The following is a 15,459-nucleotide window of genomic DNA, read 5'->3' on the forward strand; positions in this document are numbered from 1 at the left end:
TTGGGTGGATTCTCTTGTCCTGGCGAATTACGACAGAGCTGCCCCGAGGCTGCGGCTCCGGGAGGGACTTTGGGTTGGGGCGGGGGCGGAGTGGGGGCCATTGATACAGTGACAACTCCTTCGAGTGGCCAGTGGGCGGCGCCGGAGAGATGCCCCTCCAGACACCGAGGCTGGTGGGACTGGAGCAGGGTCTGTGTCCAAGGGGCATAACTCGGCCGGGCCAATAAGTCATAGAGACGTGGAAAGTAACATAGCAAGACGTCCTCCGTGAGTATATCCCCGATGAGGTCCAGGTCATCTCTGGACCTCAGTCTTCTCATCCGTGAAATGGGAATGCTTACAGGCCCAGCCCATCAGGAAGTCTACCTCTGCCCCACCAGTTACCTGAGAAAGAGCAGAAATCAGCACATGAGGAGCTGGTTGTGCGGTGTGCCTAAGTACAGGGGGTGGGAGGGGGGCCTAGCATCATACAGATGGTGGCTTCCCATAGTTCTCTTAAATTGCGGCCTTCCTGAGCATCTGTGGCTCCCTGATCTTGTGCCTGTTGCTGCAGCACCACTCCAGGCCTCTGCTTCTGCTTCTGAAAAACAGGGATAATCCGAGTTCCTAGGCTTACTACTCTGAGGAGTAACCGGCATCAGGCCTGTTGCCTGGCACACTTCGTAGGCGCCCCACACGGGTTAATTTCCCCCACCCTGGCCCCGTCGGGGTGAGGGATGGGCAGGCAAGGCCCCAGAAAGAGCTCCACATTAGCACACTGCTAAGGCTGAGTCTTCACATTCTCCATCTGTAAAACGGATTTGGCGTCAGTGGGCTTCTCCTGCTTGCCCCAGCTTGGCCATGTTGTGTCCCTCCATCCTTCTATCTCTCACTCCCCCAACAGGATCACAGGCCCAATTCACCGCCCCTTCTTGGGGCTGAGAAGGAATTCCCCCCACCACCACCCCCCACCCCGCCCTGACCCCACCTCCCCCACCCCTGCCCCATCTCTCTCCTGCCCTCCACATCCCCAACCCTGTGGGCTTGGCTCTGTCTTCTGGGTCTGCCAGGTTCACCCCGGCCATCCCTTCCCTGGCACCTGTTCTCAGGAGGTGTTTTCTTCCTTGGCTGCTTAGCAGCAGGCGTGGGTGGGCCAGCAAGATAACGCAGATGCAGCCAGCCATGGCCTGTCCCTCTGGGCTGGGAGGAAGTGACTAGAAGGAAGTCTATGTCACAAGCTATGGGAACAGAGATCTGTGCTGCACTGGACAGAACAGGGTGGACAAGGCTCCCCCTTCCCAGGCAGAGGGATGGGGGTGGGGGTCCACTTCCCCTCCACTGGGCAAGCCCTCTCTGCCTTTTGTCTGCCCCCCTCCCCTTTACTGACATAGTCACCCTGCACTCCGGCCCCCATCTCTGAGCCCAAGACTTTCCAGAGCTTTCACATCTTGTCACAGAGTGCCTTGGGTTATATTTAGTTATGAAGAGTCTGTCTTCCCTGCCGGTCTGAGAGGTCCCCAAGGGCAGGGATCGACTAAGTCACCTCCAACCCCCCCTTCCCGCCTTGGGCAGTAACTTTGTATACCGCAAGGCCCTTGCGGTCTCTGGGACATGGTTTCTTGAACAACTTGGACAAAATGCCATCTAAGGTCTCTTCCAGCGCTGGTGATCCAGGCTTCTATGGTGAACGACTGGGGCTCCTCCTCCAGCCCTTCCTCTAGTTCGGGGCCAGGACCCTTGGGACTGAAGCACTCTCCCTTTGGCACCATCCCATCCTGCCATTGGGGAGCCCTTCCCGGGCTCACGGCATTGGGTGGGAGCCTCCGGGATCATGGGAGGGGACCGTAGCAAACCTCAGCCTCTCCCATCTCTCTTGAGGTATTCACTGGGGTTTTGCTGTTTTTGGTCCCTCTTGGAATGTGAACCTTTCCCGCACAGCCCTTGAATAATAACCATAAAACTCCTAGGACATGATTGTTTTTGCTCCACCAGAGCAAGAAAACTGAGGCCCTGAGTTGTCTTATCCTGGCAGGGGTGGGAGGAGCTCCCCGTCGTCTGAGTGCGGGACTGTTTCCATGCAGCTCCTTTGGGCAGGATGCATTTCCGGTGTCCAGAGCTGTTGCATTCATGTCCCCCGGCCCACCCTCCAGATTGCTCAGCATAATCCCCTCCCTACACCTCACCTCCCTTTCTGCACCTGGCAAACTCTACCCGTCCTTGAAGATTTCGCTCAAGCCCCACAGCCCCCCCAAAGCCCTCCATAAAACTCCCTTGCCCCCATCCTGGGCTAAGCACCCTTCCTCTGCACTGTCTCCCCGCCCCTATTGTACTCACTGATTGTCTTGCTCACCTCCCCCAGGAGACTGTGTACTCCTGCAGAAGAGGGACTGAGCACACTTGTTTATTATCCTCAGCACCTGGGACAGTGCCTGGCAAAGTAGAGCCTCGGGAAATATTTGTTGACTGACTAAACAAGTATCTCATGTCCTTAGAAGAGGTTGTAAGTAGTGACGCTACTGTGCTCTCAACCACAGTCCCAGCAGTAGGCACTGTCCACTCTGCTTTCACCTTTCCAGAACCAAGATGTTTCCAGCTGGAGGCTCCTGAGACCTGCTGGGCTGCAGCAGAGACAGGGGCTGCACCCGCCCCCCAGCTTTGGGGCCCCAGCCCCATCCTCCCCTCCAGCTGGGGATGGACAGCTCCAGGAGGGACAGACAGAGTGTGTGCTCTGCCTCCCCCACCGGTGAGCATCCCAGGGGAACTCAGCGGAGATTTTCTGGCAGGGAGATGGAAAGATAAGATAATTGCAAGGTACAGCTCTGAGCGGGAATGACAGCGGAGAGAAGAAAGGAGAGCAAGGCAGGGGCAGGGAGACCCAGGGACAGGAAATGCTTCGAATCAGGAGAGTCAGGTCGGAACCAGGGCAGGGAGGGGTGTGGAGTAGCAAAGGCTACTCTAGTTCTCCCCTTCACTCATTGCCGGAGTCTTTTGAGCCCCTTGTGGTTCCTTGAAGCCCTGGAGCACCCCCAAACCAGATCCAGCCCAAACTCCAGCCTCCCCACTCTGTCCTCCCAAGTGGTGGGGCGGAACTTGTTTTGTCCAGATTCCAGACTGGTGAGGGCCGCACAGAGCCCCCTCGTGGCCTCCGAAACCTGCACTTGATCTGATTTGGCATGCATGTGACCCCTGGCTGCCTCGCCCCGTTCAGTTCTCAGAGCAAGAAGAATTAACTGGCTCCGTGCGCCGCAGGCAGCAGCTCCCACACCTGGACTGGGGCTCAGACAGAGTCCTGACGTTCTTAGCAGATTTCCCTCCTGGGTGTTTACCGGAGCTGCCACTCCTTGGCCTGCCTTGCTGTGTCCTCAGAGTAGGGAGCCAGCCTACAACTAAACTGCTCCTGGCAGTCGCTGTCTTGGATTAGTCCTGGGTCCCCTGGCCTTAGGCAGGGATCACTGGGTACTGTGGGCTCTGCACTCCCATGCCTGGAATTCTCTGTGCACAAATGAGTCCTTCATTGGGCCTGTGAGCGTGTTTCCTCCTTTGGAGGGCTATGCAGAGCATCCATCTGTGGAAGGTGTCCATCAGTGTGGTGTCCTCTCCCTGGCTAGGTCCCCCTACAGAAGGGTCATCGTGGGTGGGGGGCACGGCGAGCAGGTGAAGGCGCTTTGTGCTGCCACCTGGTGTCTGATGTCCTCGCTGCACTATGGTGCCCAGCCCCCCAGGTCCGAGCTGGCCCAAGCAAAGGGAGGAGAGGAGGCCCTGGGGCACCAGAGTGTGATGGGTGGGGACTAAGGGTGCCGATGGATGTGAAAGCTGTTTGGAAAGTGGGAGAGGCCTGGGTGGGGCACGGGGAGAGGACAGGAAGGACAAGCGGGTGGGAGGAGGGGGACGGTGCTCTGTGGTTCAAGGGCAGCATTATGCCAGGGAAAGGTGATGCCTGGGAAACTGGGTGATCACAGAGCCAGCCTTGGCCAGCTCTTGGATGAGCATCTGGAGCTGAGGGATGCCTTGTGATTAAACATCTCTCTCTCCTCCACACAAGGTGAAGGGCTGTGGGTTCCTTCAAGCTTCTGAGTATGCCCAGCGGGGAGCCCATTTCTATGAACACAAATGTGACTGCCTTGGAAAAGGCCTCCCCAGTAAGTCATTTCATGAGCAGGATTCCTTGCACCATGCCCCATTTTCTCCACAAGGAGAAGAGGCTGGGCTGTATGAAGCCAGTGGGCTAGAGGTTGGCCAGACCGAGAATGAAATCCCAACTCTGCCATTTCCTGCCTGTGTGGTCTTGGGCAGGTCACTAAACCTCTCTGAACCCACTGCCTCGTGAAAAAATGAAAGCCATGCTATCCTCCTTGTTAGGGTGCTGTGAAGAGTAAGTGAGATTGCAGAAGAGCCTCAGATTTGTTTTTAGCACCAGCTCAGCTCTCTCTTCTTCCTAGTCCCCACCCCCCACCCCCAGGCAGACCTTTTCCTGGAGTCTTGGGGGGGAGGAAGCAGAAGCAGACAAGCCCGAGGTGGGGGACCCGTCGCTGTTGACACAATTTCCTTTGAAGCCCCCCGAGGAGAAGGCTGAGAGCAGAAGTGCCAGGGTAGATGTTCTTATCTCTAAAGGCCCCCACTCCCCTGAAGCTCTTGGCCAGTTCCAACCCTGCCCCCCTCCCCAGGGGGCCTTAATCCAAGGCCTACTTTGCAGCCACCAGCCCCTCCCCATTCCAGCCTCCTTCAGGCTCCTCCACTTCCCTATGTACCCTAGAGCAGATAACAGCCATCCAGAGAAACATCGTGAGGTTTGCAGCATCTTATCATTACTGTTAATAAGAATCAGCAGTGTTGGGGCGTCTGGGTGGACCAGTTGGTTAAGCATCTGCCTTCTTTGGCTCAGGTCATGGTCCCAGGGTCCTGGGATTGAGCCCTGCATCGGGCTCCCTGCTCCGCGGGAAGCCTGCTTCTCCCTCTCCCACTCCTCCTGCTTGTGTTCCCTCTCTCACTGTGTCTCTTTCTGTCAAATAAATAAAATAAAATCTTTTTAAAAAAAATTTTAAAAAAGAATCAACAGTGTTATTATTTCCACTTTTTTATTTTTTAAGATTTATTTATTTGGGAGGGTAGAGAGAGAGAGAGAGAGACTTTGTGTGAGTGGAGGGGAGGGGCGGAGGGAGAGGGAGAATCTCCAGCAGACTCCCTGCTGAGCACAGAGCCGACCTGGTGCTTGATCCCATGACCCTGAGATCATGACCTGAGCAGAAACCAAGAGTCAGATGCTTAACCAACTGAGCCACCCAGGCACCCCTATTTCCACCTTTAATGAGATACAACAGTTTCCATCACCGATAAAGATTTTACATTGTTGGGGCATGATTGTTGGGGGAAGATAGTTAGGGGAGAGGCCACAATTCTGTTCACGAAAATATCTACTTTGACTCTAGGGGTTCCTGGGGGCAGGGGTAGGGGGGAGCCTGGATTTGAGGAGAAGGGGTTATAGCCAAGCTTCCTGGCTTCATCTTCACCCAGAATTGTCCAACCATTAGAAGAAAAAAGACCCCAGAGCCCCCTCCCCAACTGTCACACCCTCATTAGGGAATAGACAGCTATAGAATTCTACAAAAATATAAAAGCTTAATCTGCAGACCCAGGTGGACAAAACTCTTGGAATTTTGTTCAGTTTTGCTTTTTTTTTTTTTTTAAGGCAGCTCCTACAAGCGCACCCAAGGAGGTCCGAGGAAAGAGTTCCACACTATTGCACACCCCAAGAGGATAAAGCCAGGTGTTTTCTTCAAGAAGAAGTATATTTCTGTCCAGAAGAGCAATTAGAAAAACTTTCACCAGCTTAGAAAACGGGATGGAACCAAGCCTCCGGGTCCATCTGCCCTGCAGCCTGGCACCCCCCCATCCCAGGCTCATCGCAAGTTCAGAGAGAGGCTGATGAGGGGCTGGCCAGCCCACTGGAGCTGCCTTTGAGGTTTCAAGGGTCCTGGGGTTTGAAGGTGCTGGAGATGAGGGGGTAGGGATGTTCAAAGGAGTGGGGTTGGGGTGGATGTTTGGGGTGGCTGGCAGGAGAGAGGCTGACTGAGCATGTGGTTGGTGCCTGTGGCACTGCCTCTTGGCACCGGGGTTTCAGACAAGAGAGTGTTGCCAAGGTAGCACCAGAAAGGAGGTTCTGGGCCACCCCAACGGCCCCTCCTCTTCTCCCGCGCCTCCCCCTCCCCCTCCCCCTCCTCCTCCTCGCTGCCCTCCAGCCCTCCCTCGCCGCCTTCACTCCCGTCCGCCTCCGCCGGCTCCCACTGGGCGGGCAGCAGCAGACCATGTAAACACCTTGATGGAGTTCATTCATCTCCCCCCCCGGGGGCCGGCTCCACACTGCGCAGCCCGCTGCCCAGCCAGACCTGCTCCACTGGGAGGTCGCCTTTGGACTTGGGGGTGGGGGGCCTCGGTCTCAGGAGCGAGCAGCCCGCTCTGTTTGTGCAGCTTAATCCCATGGCCAGCTTGACGGAACAGTGCCCACAGCGCCGGCCAGCAGGACCCCCAAGGCGGGAGGCCAAAGCCCAGCCGTCCCAGGTCACAGGGGCTGAAGGCTGGGGAAGGAAAACCCAGAAGCGCTGCCCCCACCCCCAGCAGCCCGCAGATCCCGTCGGCAGCAGCTGAGGCTGCCTCCCCCAGTCTCCATCAGCCCCATTAACCAAAACAGCTTCATCATGCCAATTTCCAGCTTTCAATGTGCGGCTGATAGCTGTCAGCAGAAATAAGAGTTAATCTGGAATTACTCACATTCACAGAGCTGCCTGGCGTGGAGGAAGCGAGAAAGCTTTGGTAGAAGCAGTAGACCCTGCTGGCCTAGACTTCCAACTCCGCCCTCCCCCCCCCCCCCCCCCCGCCAGGTGAGGCTGTAAGGTGGCAGCCCTCCCAGGAGAGGGTTACGTTCTCTCCCCCCCAGACAGACAGACAGACACGCACGCGCGCACACACTCATGCACAGAGAGGCAGCTCCGACCCACTCCCTGCCCGCTGCCCACTCCCCAGCTCCAGGGACGGTCTTTCTCCAGTGCCCCCTGGAAATGCCTAACTCTGTCCCTTTTGCTTTTACTCTGGATCGGGATTAACTTTTATTTTGGAAAATTACTTTATTATAGATATAGATATAGATATGTATGTATGTATATATATAAAAAGGTTCCATTTCATTTGTAAAATCTTATTTTTCTCTTTTTCTCTTTTTTTTTCCTACAGAAAATGATGGCGAGGTTAAAGGAGAAAATAAGTTACATTACAGTTTCCAAAGTGGTTCTCACTCTCCGCTGAAGATGGGCCACCGGCAGGGCTGAAATGCACTCTCGGTCCCAGCTTGTGCTTTGCAAGAAGAGGGAATATAACTAGACTGGTTATTTTAGGTTAAAATAGCCAAGAGACAGACGCCTTCGCCTCAAAAATATTCTGAGACACATACAAGTAGAAGGAAACAAGTCTCTTCAGTCACAAAATGTCGTACATCCCGCATATACTAGATTCAATTAATTTAATAAAATAGAATATACATAGAGATTCTGCACAAACGTATTGCTTTCTCCCAGTAGCTCCTGGTGTTGGGAACCTCAGCTGCACTGGGCCTCTCTCTCTCTGCCTGGGCCCAGGGTGGCCAGGGCCGCTGCTCTGAGCGTTCTGGAAATTCTGCTTGTCGGTTCCCAGCGCCACTGAGGCGGGGAGGAGCGCCTCCTTGGAGTCCATATGGAACATTTTTCAGGAGCATAGCCCAGGAGGAGGAGCTAGGATTTGGCACCCAGTGGAGAAAGGTGAGTGGGGGAGTGGGGCAGGACTCAGGGCTCCAGGTCGGCTGGGTCAGAGGCTAAACCGGAGAGACTCAGCACGTCTTTCTTTGGGGGGGGCGAGGCAGCCATGCTGTCAGGGGGGCCGGAGGCCGAGGGATCCTTGGAGTCGCTGGACGGAGCCCTCCGCCGGAGGCAGACGCCGGGGCTGGGCGGGGGCCGAGGGCCCTGACTCTCTGGGGGGTCTATGGAGATACTAGGTGGGCTGAGTTTTTTCTTGGGCCGGCTTCCAGGCCCCCCAAGAGGCTGGCCCCCAAGGCTAGAGGGGTCAGGGCCCAGGCCGGGTTGGGAGGCGCTGTCCAGGCAGCTGACCGCAATGGAGTGCCTTCTCTGCTCATCCAGCCAGGACGCAGGCCTGCGCTGGCAGCTCCGGGCCTCCACGCTGTAACACTTCTTCAAGTCCCGTGCGCACGGGGGCACCTCCTGGCTGCCCACGGTCAGGAGGTCTCCTGAAATCCAGCTCAGCTCCGTGTCCAGCTCTAAGCTGCTTCTGGTCTCTGGGGGGCCTTTGCTCCAAGTGGGTTCTGAGCCTGGGCAGGGGGCCGGCGGGGGCCTGTGCTTCGAGATCGTGCTCTGACGGCGGGGATGCTGCTGCACCTGGGTGCCCAGGTGGCCCCAGAAGGAGGAGGCGCGGACCAGAGGCGGGGAGGGCCCACTCACCTCGGACAGCAGGTCTTCCCGGCTGCCCAGGCCCTGCACGTCCAGGGAATCAGTCCTTATTGCTGCCTGTGTGAGGTAGGAGGAGCGCTCAGCCCAGGGGCTTCCATGCCCCCGCCCTCCCTCCGTGTCCCCCGCCCCCCATCCCTGTCAAGCCAGATAACCCCGTCCTCCCCCTGCAGGCCCACCCTAGGCAGGAGGGTCAGTGTTTGGTCTTGTTGGGAGACGGGGGCCACGTGCACCCTGTTCCCCCTGCCCGCCCCGTCCTTCCCCAACGCCGGAAGCAATGGCTGTCTGGAGCTCCCAGCCCCTGGGGCACAAGAAAGCACTGGGCCAGCTCTGCTCCCAGCCCTTTGCACAGGCTATTTCTTTGGCCTTGAAAACCCTTCTCGAATGACAAGCACCCCTCAACTTTATGGGCTCGGGTTCTCTGTGACACAGTGCCTGACAACTTTTACCCCCACGTGAGAACGAACCCCTTCCTCCTCTTTGCTCCCCACTGCACCACACACACGCACATCCCAGCAGCTGCGTCCTACTGCCGCAGGGGTCTGATGGCATTTATGTCTCTGGTTGGCCTGTGAGCTCCACGGGGCAGGGGCTGCCTCCCCCGGGCCCGGCACACAGAAGCTGCTCTGTGAATCTTTGGGAAATGGACGAGGACCGGGCCTGCGTCCTCAAGTGTGCGGCGTTGAGCAGATTCTCATGTGGCCATGATCACATGTAAAGGCACACGCGGCGCGGGCTGTGGCCTTGTCACTCTGGGGACAGGTAAGCCTCCCCTGGCTGCCTGAGCCTCAGCTCTGTGCCCCTGGAAGGTGGGCCCTGGGCTTGGCCAAAGGCGGAGGTCCTTAAAAACGTGCCTTATGTCCCTTAGCTTAGTTTAGAAGTACAGAGAATAACTGGGAGGCGCCTCTGGGCCAGGGAAAGGGAGTCCAGAGACGTGGGTTCTGCTGCCAAGTTGACCTGCGTCCCTAAGCCACCTGGTCTCCAGGCCTCCTCAGGGAAAGAAGGGAGAGGAATATAAACACCGGAAGGGCCCAGACCACTTCCGCTCCATCCGGGACTGTGTCCCGGTACCTAGAACTGCCTCTGGCACATGGTCAGCACGCAATGCCCGTTTGCTGGAAGCATGGACGTGGCAACCTGGTCATCACCAACAGCCTAGGGGTCCCAGCAGAGGAGCCAGGCATGCCAGGCCCCGGGCCACCTCCCCATACCTGCTCACCTGGCGCCTGAGGGGTCTCTGAGCCAAAGGGGAGCGGCCTGGTGGGGGCAGTTTGGGGATGGTGCCCCAGGGGGGCGCACCGTGGGGCCGGAGCAGGTGGGGTGTGTCTTTGGGAAGCTGCAGGATGTAGCTGGTGTCTGCTGGCTGGGAGTGGACGGACAAGACAGAGCCTGTGGGCAGAGGGGCGAGGAGGAGAGAGAAGAGCTGGAAGGTCAGTGGCCTGGCTCTCACCTATCCCCTCCCCTCCCCTCTCCTCCCCCCCCGCCCCCCCGCCTCTACCCGCCCCAGACCTCTCATCCTGGATTGAAAGCCACTCTTCGTGGGCTGGGGGTCCCTTGGAGGTCAGAGAGACCTCTCTTGCTGCCTCAGTGTCCCCCCACCCCCAGGTCAGGACTGGGCTGAGGCAAAGATGGGGTCTCCCTGTGTGAGCCAAGGCGGCCTGCCTGAGCCCTGCTACCTGACTTAGCTTTGGGGAGCCCCCAGCTTCTGCAACCTAGGGACCCCTCAGCGCTGCTTCCATCCCGGCACATGTAGCTGTCATTGGGTAGGGAGTGCGTCCGGCTGACCCCAGACTTCCGTACTGTCAGCAGGTCTGGTCCCAATGCCAGGGGCATCTCCTCGGGGTGGGGCTCCATCTGCAAAAGGAACAGGGGAGGGAGGGAGGAAAAAGAGGGGGCATCCGGATTGGCTAACTGAGGCAGAGCTGGACAACAGAAACCAGAAGCCACCCCCCACCCCCCACTTGGGCCCCATCCCCTCCCCCGACAAGGCGGTAATGGGATGAGTTAGTTGGTGGGAGAAAAAGGGGGCAGACACATGGATGAGCCCTCCAGCACAGCAAGGAAGCAGGTGGGGGGAGTCCCTGCCCCAGAAAGCTATCCAATACTGCCATACTGCATCACCTCCCCGGAGCCTCCTGGTGGGGATGGCGGAGGAGTGAGAAGGTGTCCAAAAAAGGGAGAGCAGCTCCCAGGCCCAGCCTGGCAGGTGGTTCAAGAGGTGGTTCCCGGGGCCCCATTAAGAGGCTCTGAAGCTGCACAGCGGAGGATGGAGGACAAAAAGCTAAAAGCACCCCCCTATCCCTGTGCTGGGGCTATGGGGGTGGGGTGGGGAATGGGGGGACCCACCCAGTGAGCAGGGCCTGCTTACAGAGCAGAGACTGCCTCACTGCCCAGGGCTTTAAGACAGCGCCGGGGGCCCAGCACTGGGCGTGAGCTGAGTTAATGTGGGTTCGGTGACAGGTGACCACTGGGGAATGTCAGCTGGCTCCCCTACCTGGCTCCCCCCTCCTTTTGATTACTCAATGACCCTGGCAGGTGGCAAATGGGAGATGGGGGGGGCAAGGTCTGAATACCTTGAAAACCATGGACTCAGGGCCTCCCTTACTGGGCAGATTGGGGTTGGGAGTGAGTTTTTTTAATTTGTTTCAAAGAAAAGCAGTAATCAGCCTTTGACCCCAGCTGGAGGGAGCCAAGGTTTGTTCCCAAAAGATTTCTCCATCTCCCCGTGATCCCCTTCCTCCTTGGGGGTCCCCTGTACCCTTCATTCCTAGTTCTCAGAGAGGCTGGAAGGGCCATGTCCCGACACAGGCCCAGCAGGTTAAGGAGCCCCAGTAGGGGCTGTTGGTAGAGTCTGGAGTCTTTGCTCCCCCCTCTCAGCCCCAGGCTCCACTTCTGCCAGTCACCCCAAGACCCCTAGGGACCCCCAGCCTGTGGTCAAAGCCGGACCCCAGCTGAGTCCTGCTGTGAGGAAGGGGCCCCTGTCTCTTAAGTCAGCAGAGGAGGGGGCAGGCAGGGCGGAGGGAGCTGCTAGCAGTTGGAAGGGGAAGGGGAGCTGGGCAGGGGTGAAGAAGCTGTCCCAAACACAAAGACCGCCCCCCCAGGACATGGGGACACACAGGGACAGCGACAGAGGAGACAGGGACAGCTCCCCAGGCAGAAGGGCTGGTTGGTAGCAGCAGAGATGGAGGTTTCACCCACTAGGAGGAGGGGGGAATGGCTCATGTGGCGAGGAGGGGGGAGGGAGGGGAGCGGGGAGGGGAAGGGCTGGCTTGCACAGGCTCCAAATACAGAGAGTGACTCCGCATCCAGGCAGGCCCCTTGGTTAGCTGCCTGATGCCACCTCTGTTTTGGGCTGTGTTACTCCTGGATGTCTGGGTTAACTCTTTCACAACTGTGCCCCTGGGCCCTTGAGACCCCAATTTAATCTCGTCTAATTTCTTTGTCCACAGTGGGGAACTGGAAAGACCTAGGGATGCCAGGGGCACGGAGCACGCCTGCTGGGGAATGCCTCTGGGTGGGGCTTGGTGGCAGAGAGAGGGAGAGAGAGGAGGGGAGGGACCTGGAGCCCTGCAGCCAGCCCAGCCCCTGGGGAGGCTGGGGGAGCAGTAAGGGGCCGTGTGTAAGTACATTGCTCTCCAGGGCACTAAGTAAGAGTGTGTGAGTGTCATCAGGCAAAGAGTCATCCGTCAGAGCTAGAGAGCAGGATGGTTCAGACACAATCTCTGACGTCAGAGACAGAGCCTCCATCTCAGCTAGAGGGATCTAGACAGGGAGAGAGATGATCAGGCATAAGAAACCAGGACAGCGCACACGCTTGTGCGTGCACGCACGCGCGCGCGCGCGCACACACACACACACACACACACACACACACAGCTCCCCCACCCCCGTTCCCCCTTACCAGGAAGCACGGGGGGAAAAAGCCTCTCTTCTCTCTCCCCACCCCTCTCCCAAGTCAACTGACAGCACCTCCCCCCCTTTCAAGCCCCTCCTCTGATCTGAGACCCTGCGGCAGGCACCAAAGAGCGAACCCCAAACCCCGACAAAGCAGAAGCAGAAACTTATTCTAAAGATACCCCAAGAACCTGAACGGCCCCCTCCCACACTACCACCACCCAGGGAGGAAGCGGGGAGCAGGGAGCACTTTCAACTCTCAGAAAGATGAGACCAGAAAGAAAAAAAATGAAGAAAGGCCAGCAGAGCACCTCTCTACTCTCCGCACAGACAGAGCAGCGTGGGGGGCGCTGGGGACAAAGCCGCCAATCTGATGACTGTTTTCTGCCTATTCTGTCTGCTTCCAAAAGCCTGGCAGGACTTGGCCTGCCCCCAGATTCTGGCTTCTCCCCTCCTGGGCCCTCCTCCGCCTGCCGGCAGCTTGCCCGCCCTCTTTAGCTTGGGTTCTGGGAGATGCTCTCCTCCTGCCGCCATTCTGAATTGAGTGCACTGGGGTGGGCCGCCACGCAAACTGGCTGGCTCACCAGGGATCTGCGGGGGGGATTTCAGTGCCTACAGCACCCCGGGGGAGGGGAGGGCCATCCCTCTCAGATGAGCCATCTGCCTGATCAGCCCATCATGTCCTCTTCTCTCCCTGCACCTCCCCCTCTCCCCCCCCGCCCCCCCCCCCCCCCCACCGCCATGAGCCTCCTTCAGGATGGGAGGCATCGGGAAGGGATGTGTTCTCTCACGGATCATTCTAGGTCATTGCCAGGTTGAAGTCCCTACAGCCCATCTGAGACTGAATTCCAAGAGGGGATTCAAGAGGTCAGGAACCCTAGAGGCAGGGTCCCTTCCTATGTGAGGATAACTGTTTATTTCTTTGGAACAGGCTACAGGTGTCCCAGGTACTGGGAAGCTGCCTTTCTTCCCCTCCACCCAACAGGGCCTGTGGAACAGCAGGCTTTTCTATCTCCCACTAACACCTTTTTCTTGCCTCCACTCCAGGCCTACTGGGGGCTTCCCCGCAGCGCCTGACCCAGGAGAGATGGCAGGGCGCTCTGCTAAACAGAGGGGGTCACAAGGGGGGAAGAAGTTGGTAGGAGAACCCCAGGAAGCCAAAGAGCCATGTTTAGATGGGACTGGGAGAGAAAAACACACAGAGCTGTGGAAAGAGACCGGGCTTATGGGGGACACCTGGTCTTATTTCACAGCGAGGTCCCCAGAATCCACTCTCAGCTGAAACCTTCCATTTCCTCCCAGGACCAGGTCAGAAAGCACTGGCTGCTGAGAGCACTCATCATGTCTAGTGGGCTCCATGGCTAAAAACGCCACCGAACAGAGGCTTTGGGGATGGGCGCTGGACAGAGGGAAGAAGCAGATGGTGGCCTAAGACATAGCCCTCCATGGGTCCCCTGGCCACCTGCACTATCCTCAAAAGCCCTTCTCCCCTGGATTTGGCGCCTCACTCCCTCCGCCCACTAAGGTCCCACTGCCAACTTGTCTTCTGCACGCCCCCCCCTTCTTGTCCAGGTTCTTTCTGACAAACGCCCTCTGTAAACCCCTCCTCCATCCGTCCTTCCTCCCTGGAAGTGCAATCTCAGTGTCCCCACCACCTTCCAAGTATGTGTTCCAAGGGTTGATCTCCGCTTGTAAGAATCCCCGGCGGCCTCCTGCCAAGCCCAAAGCTCAACTGAGGCCCTGAGGCTGTTCTTTCTCCAGGTACCCAGTGGGCAGGAGACACCCCCGCCCCCCCGCCTCCCCAGAAGCACGGCGCAGCATGGCACAGCCCGGCACAGCACGGGGCACAGTAACCTGTGGGTCGGAGCCGCCCAGGCTGCGGGCGGGAGGGAAGGCAGAGGGCTGGCCCCCGGGGCCTGCCAGCTCGTCCATCAGCTTCAGCTCCCCTTCCAGGGAGCTCTGGATCAGCAGGGATATGGTGTCAAACAGCTGTCTGTCCTGGGGAGGACCAGCCCAGGAGGGGAGCCGGAGAGTCAGGGGAGCGGGGTTCAGAGGGGCAACGGCGGGAAGTGTCGTGGTGGCAGGGGATTGACAAAGAGACACAGAGGGAGAAAGAGGAGGAGGTCACACGCGCACGCGCGCACACACACACACACACACACACGCACACACACGCACACCAGCAACAAAGACACAAGAGAAGGAGGAGGAGAGAGGACAGAGGAGAGAGAGGTGTGGGAGGGAGGAGAACAGGAGCCGGAGATGAGAAGAGCTCACAGGGAGGGAGGGAGAGGGAAAATGAAGGTAAGGAAAGGATTGAGAGATGGAATCAGGCAGGTTGAAGGGCGGGAAGGAAAGAGGTTTGGTAACCGGGCAAGGGTAAGAAAGAAACAGGAAGGAAACAGAAAACTTAGCCTTGAACCTAAGAGCCAAGAAGGGGAGGCCGGCCGACTGGGCTGGAGGCGCAGGGCGTGGATGAGCCAGCGCACGTGCCCGTGGCTTGCTGGGGTGGCCCCTGTGCTTCGAGGGCAGGGAGCCATCTCTGGGGACGGGCAGGGGACTGCTCACCCCTCAGCATCCAGGCAAGAGGGGCAGAAGGATCCAGGCGGGGCCCTGGGGTCTGCCACGCTGCCTGCTCCCTGTACACCACCCACCCAGCCACTGGCCACAGGTCCCACGCCCCTTTCGGCAGGGGTGGCCCTCTGCTCACCGTGGGGTGCTCCAGGGAGAAGCGTGAGGCCGCTCCAGCATGGGCCGCAGTGTGCGGGACCCCAGGCTTGGGGCTGTCAGGGCTGTCGGGGCCCTCGACCCCCGGCCAGAGGAAGGGGCTGCCCAGCGGCGAGTGGGGCTGTGGGCTGAGCGTCTTCATCTCCAGCTCCAGCTCAGCCTCCAGCTCAGCCTCCTCTTTGGCCTCCTTGTTGCTTTCCTCCAAATGCTTCATCAGCACGGCGATCACCACGTTGACCAGCACAAACTGGGCCGTCAGCACGAAGGACACGAAGTAGATGGGGGAGATGACCGTATTGTAGCAGGTGGATTCCTGGTCACAGTCCCGGAGGGTGTCCTGCGGGCAGCAAAAGCATTACACGCTGTCCCGGGGAGC

General features: G+C 58.4%; 1 protein-coding gene and 1 long non-coding RNA gene across 16 annotated transcripts in view; one reads left to right on the top strand and one right to left on the bottom strand.

The window, feature by feature from the left end:
* Positions 1–114: 114 nt before the first annotated feature.
* LOC113939346 lies at positions 115–7,338 on the top strand. Of its 2 annotated transcripts, none has more exons than XR_003525200.1 (4): positions 115–267; positions 2,556–2,722; positions 5,666–5,938; positions 7,204–7,338. It is a non-coding gene; the product is annotated as an uncharacterized LOC113939346 (long non-coding RNA). The 2 variants fall into 2 exon arrangements; XR_003525199.1 differs by having other exon boundaries at positions 5,666–5,963; positions 7,204–7,274.
* CACNA1G (calcium voltage-gated channel subunit alpha1 G) overlaps positions 7,167–15,459 on the bottom strand; it is a 62,494-nt gene continuing 54,201 nt past the window's right edge. For 7 of the 14 annotated variants that reach the window (XM_027625235.2, XM_027625240.2, XM_027625238.2 and 4 more), the window contains 5 exons: positions 15,067–15,420; positions 12,090–12,224; positions 10,139–10,316; positions 9,682–9,851; positions 7,167–8,522 (listed from right to left, as the gene is read on the bottom strand). In XM_027625235.2, coding sequence (XP_027481036.2) covers positions 7,788–8,522; positions 9,682–9,851; positions 10,139–10,316; positions 12,090–12,224; positions 15,067–15,420 — 1,572 coding nt within the window. In that variant the 3' untranslated portion in view covers positions 7,167–7,787. The remainder of the gene's footprint in view (positions 8,523–9,681; positions 9,852–10,138; positions 10,317–12,089; positions 12,225–15,066; positions 15,421–15,459) is intronic. The other 7 variants (XM_027625246.2, XM_027625247.2, XM_027625244.2 and 4 more) reach the window with 1 other exon arrangement.

This window comes from Zalophus californianus, chromosome 16 (assembly GCF_009762305.2).
Source record: "Zalophus californianus isolate mZalCal1 chromosome 16, mZalCal1.pri.v2, whole genome shotgun sequence".
In the NCBI taxonomy this organism is placed as follows: Eukaryota; Metazoa; Chordata; class Mammalia; order Carnivora; family Otariidae; genus Zalophus; species Zalophus californianus.